Source organism: Antrostomus carolinensis, unplaced genomic scaffold, assembly GCF_000700745.2.
Source record: "Antrostomus carolinensis isolate BGI_N321 unplaced genomic scaffold, ASM70074v2 scaffold30136, whole genome shotgun sequence".
Taxonomy (NCBI): domain Eukaryota; kingdom Metazoa; phylum Chordata; class Aves; order Caprimulgiformes; family Caprimulgidae; genus Antrostomus; species Antrostomus carolinensis.
In genome coordinates, this window is record NW_010324406.1 from 2,734 (window position 1) to 6,716 (window position 3,983).

General features: G+C 41.0%; 1 protein-coding gene across 1 annotated transcript in view; it reads right to left on the reverse strand.

Annotated features, from left to right (window-relative positions):
• Positions 1-435: 435 nt before the first annotated feature.
• The window catches only part of TBX19 (T-box transcription factor 19), a 13,436-nt gene continuing 9,888 nt past the window's right edge, over positions 436-3,983 (reverse strand). The window contains exons 5-8 of the mRNA XM_010170940.1: positions 3,648-3,709; positions 2,807-2,908; positions 1,804-1,936; positions 436-1,005 (exon numbers count right to left, since the gene is read on the reverse strand). Of these exons, the coding sequence (XP_010169242.1) occupies positions 771-1,005; positions 1,804-1,936; positions 2,807-2,908; positions 3,648-3,709 (532 nt within the window). The 3' untranslated portion in view covers positions 436-770. The remainder of the gene's footprint in view (positions 1,006-1,803; positions 1,937-2,806; positions 2,909-3,647; positions 3,710-3,983) is intronic.

Below are 3,983 nucleotides of genomic sequence, written 5' to 3' on the forward strand. Positions count from 1 at the left end.
GGTAATGCAAGCTGAATCTTTTTTTCTATAATTCTTTTCCCTCCACCCATTCAAAAATAACACATATAGAAAAGATCAGAACTTTTCCTTTCAAAGACCATCACATCAGACTATAAATGCTAAACGAGATGCCCTTCACCCTGCTGCTACAATGCAGCCACTTTCTCAGCTTGTGTCCATTATCCCGATAGCACACAAACAGCAAACAGGACCTGGAGAAGGGAAGGGGACGGACAATACTGTATGCAGTGGTATTGGGGTGTCAGACTAATTTAATCCCCTGAAGGCTTTAGTTTCACGTGAAAAACCTTCATGTAACAGATTCAGAAAGTCTTTAAAGCAATGTTGTCCCTTCAAATTATCAGTTGTGTACTTGCTCACAATTTCCCCTGGACTCGGCTGTTAGTTACAGAAAAGACTTTTAAAATGGCATGCAAATATCCAGCTGCCACGTCTGCTTCACTCAGTCCCACCTCTCTGCTGATATTTTTATGTGATATAGAAGCAAAACTAACTATAACATTCTTTCTGGATATCATCCTGAGTGATGCATAAAGGTTACAGTAATCAACTGGTTCCCATAACATTTCCTGCCTTTGCATTATGCATTTTGGCTCCTCTGGCACACAAGAGGTACATTATGGAAAGTGATGGTTGATGAAGTCGGTTTTCCGCATACACATCGCTGCTCGGAGCTGCAGTTCTATGCGATCGTTTGCCATTTGTGTCAGTCTTGTTTGGCTGAGCTTCGCTCACGAGCTGCCTGGCCGTTAAAAGGAGTGTGAGGATGTCCACGCAGAGTCGGCCAGCCTGGCTAGAGCAGTTTCCCCTTGCGTCTCCATGCTGCCAGGCACCGTTCCCTGTAGAGGGATTTGGACTGATGATGCAGTGGGTAAGGGGACATTACCCCTTAGAAACATGCTTGAAGGGCTGCTGTTCACTTCGCTTCCTGGGTTGACAACATTTACAGTACTGTTGCTCACTGTCCACAGGCAAGGGTAGTGGCTGGAAAAAAAAGCAGTACAAATTGACTGAATGACTTTGAAGCATTTTCCCCTGCACAAGACTTACCACAGTAAAGTCAAGTGCGTTATCTGCTAAAAGACAGCTCTCCAAATCGAGTTACTAAACTAGATCAGCCTTGCAGATCTTAAGTAAAAAAGCATCAGTGACCATCAGACCTAGTGACCTTGGCGAGAGGCATGGAGAGAAGTGTAAAAATATATATGAGGTTTCAAGATTTAAAGATCTTTTTCATGAATGCTTACAAATTTTTATGAATTGCAGCTGATTTTCTTGGCACCTAAGTTAGAGAAGAAATGTATGCATTTGTTTTGGGAAAAGGAGGAGAAATACTTGATAATTGACTCGCTAGGTCTAAATTCCAGCCATTGCTAGAGCTGTTTACTACCCTATTGAGAATATTTTTATAATAGAATATTAATTAGATTGTTACATCCCTGCATTGGACTAGGATCCTCATTTCATGCAGGAGAATAGTGAGGAATATATAGAGAAAAATAATTTGGCTTAAAAATGGTCACAGACTGTAGATACCAGAGTTCTCGGTGGCTGTTTCAAGATCCTGGTTTTCAGCAGTACTGAGGAAAAACAAAGCTCCCATTGATTTAAGAACAGGAGATAATTAGGTTGTCAGAAAGATCTGTCCAGGAATCTGGAGTTGGGCACTTAGGACATTTCAAAACCTGGATGCTGCTTAAAGCTTGGAACAGAGTGTGAATCACCAAGGCAGTCCTACAAGCCTCGCTGCTCCTAATACCAGCAGTTGTCCCATAACCTTACCTGGGTCCAGGGCTGGCAGCTCCCTTCGTGTGTGGCACTGACAGCAAATTAGCATGTGGAGAGGGTGGCAAAGTCCAACTCTCATGTCCTGAGAAAACCTGAAGATTATTGCTGGAGCTGTCCAATAAATTAACTTTGGAGGGATGGGGGGGGAAAAAAAAGCAACAAACAAATCCTCAGTGACTATTGCAGAGACATGATCTTAAGGCAAGAGAACATGGGTAGGCTTGAGGAAGCAATCTGATCATGAGGTTCCTAACCATAGGTAAAATGACAAAATTCACATGTTTATTAAGAGCCACCAGATGCCATTTTAATTCCAGGTGTGAGAAGGTAACAGCATGACAGATGTAGAATATACATTTTTACAAGTCTGACTAATAGTCTTTTCATTAATGATAATTGCCATGTGACTGGCAATGTTCTGATACACACTTCCATATGACTTGAGCTTGAATATTTCCATTAAGCAGGATGCCTTGCTAAATTCTAATTATCAAACAGATTACTTTATCCTTACTCTTGTTTCTGGTCAATTTCCTCAGATCAAAGTAGAATCAATTTCTGGAACTCTGCACTCAGATCTAGAGAGTGAAAGGGACTCAAAAGACATTCTGGCAATACCAAAATGCCCTCATCTCAAGTCAGCTCCTACCATGTTCCTAAGGGCTGCTTCAGCTTCAGAGCACAACTGCTTCACGCCATGACATCGAAAGAAGGCTTGCAGTGCTCTTTGTGTTTAACTGGGAGCTGTACTTTAAGCAAGATCATTGACTCTTATTTATAATTAACAGTTACAGTGCCCATAGCTCTTTGTACTGCTTGTTTTGCTGCCTTTAACATACTCTGTGCATGCAGGGTTCAGTGCAGATTGTTAGAGACTCATCATGCTCTTTCCTAGCCTCAGCTCTTGCTTGTTTTAATGCTTATGCTAACCTAAAGGAAGGGTCAGGCAGGCAGAGAGCATCTGTTCCCTGCAAGCAAAGCAGCATTGCAGTTGTACCTGTAGGTGAATTATTTCTCTGCATGTAAGAAGGTGGGTACGGAGCAGTCCGATGTCCTCGCAGTGCTGAATATCGCTCGCAGCTGTGAGGAGCGTGTGGGGCTGGCAGAGGCAAAGGTCCAGTGTACTGATAATTAGAGCTTCCTGATGCGCACATTGTATCTGAGTTGGAAATCAACCAGCCACCCACTTTGAGGGGAAAGAGAGAAGAAAACTGTTACTGCATGAAAACACTGTAGTACAATAAAGACAGTAACTGGCCTTCTTGCAGAATCAGCTGTACCTCAGAAATACCAAGGAGATTCCAAGATACCGCCTTATGGAACAACTAACAATTAAGAAAACCCCAAACAAACCAAAAAACAAACAAACAACCCCAAACCACCAACCCTAAAAACAAGACCAAAAAACAACTAACAGAAAATGGCATAAACATCAAAGAACAAATGAAAGAAAAACTATCATTAAAGCAAACACAACCCCCACTTATTTTTTTTACCTGCTCAGCAATGGAAGGTAATTTTAGAGGTGACAAAAATATTCAGTTACAAATACAAAAAAAAAACCAAAGGAGGAAAAAGCCCTAAAAAGGTCATACATCATCTTGATTCTGGATTGAATATTGAAAAACTGGATCATAAGAAAACCATCCCTCTGCAGAAACTCACATTACTTCCTACTCTGAGGTTTCTTCAATCTTTCTTTTTTTTAAAGGGTCCCTTTCTATGAACACAATTCAAGACTCAGTGAATGACTGGTGTGATCTAGTTAAGCAAGTCTCAGGTTCCCAGCACCTATCATATCACACACAACTTTCAGCTGACATGAATAAAACCCTTACAGTGAGAATATGTCATATGTTGACCTTCAGAAACTGTTTCTGGAGCATCCTTGGGATGGTTTCTGAAAAACAAAATACTTAGTGGTAAAACTTCTCATTGAGAAATTACCAAAGAAATTAAAAATAGAACTATTCACTAAAAAAAATGGAGAAGTAAATTAAAACATAGGGGAAACCATCTTCTTTAACCACTTGCTAGGCAGCAGTGGACTTTTCTGCAGTCTGCCATAAAGGAAGCAGGAACTTATGTTTCACAGCATACATAAAAATGCTCCGAAGCTTGTGCCAAATTTGAGAGATGAACCTGGAATTCTAAAATCTACCTATGGGCACCAT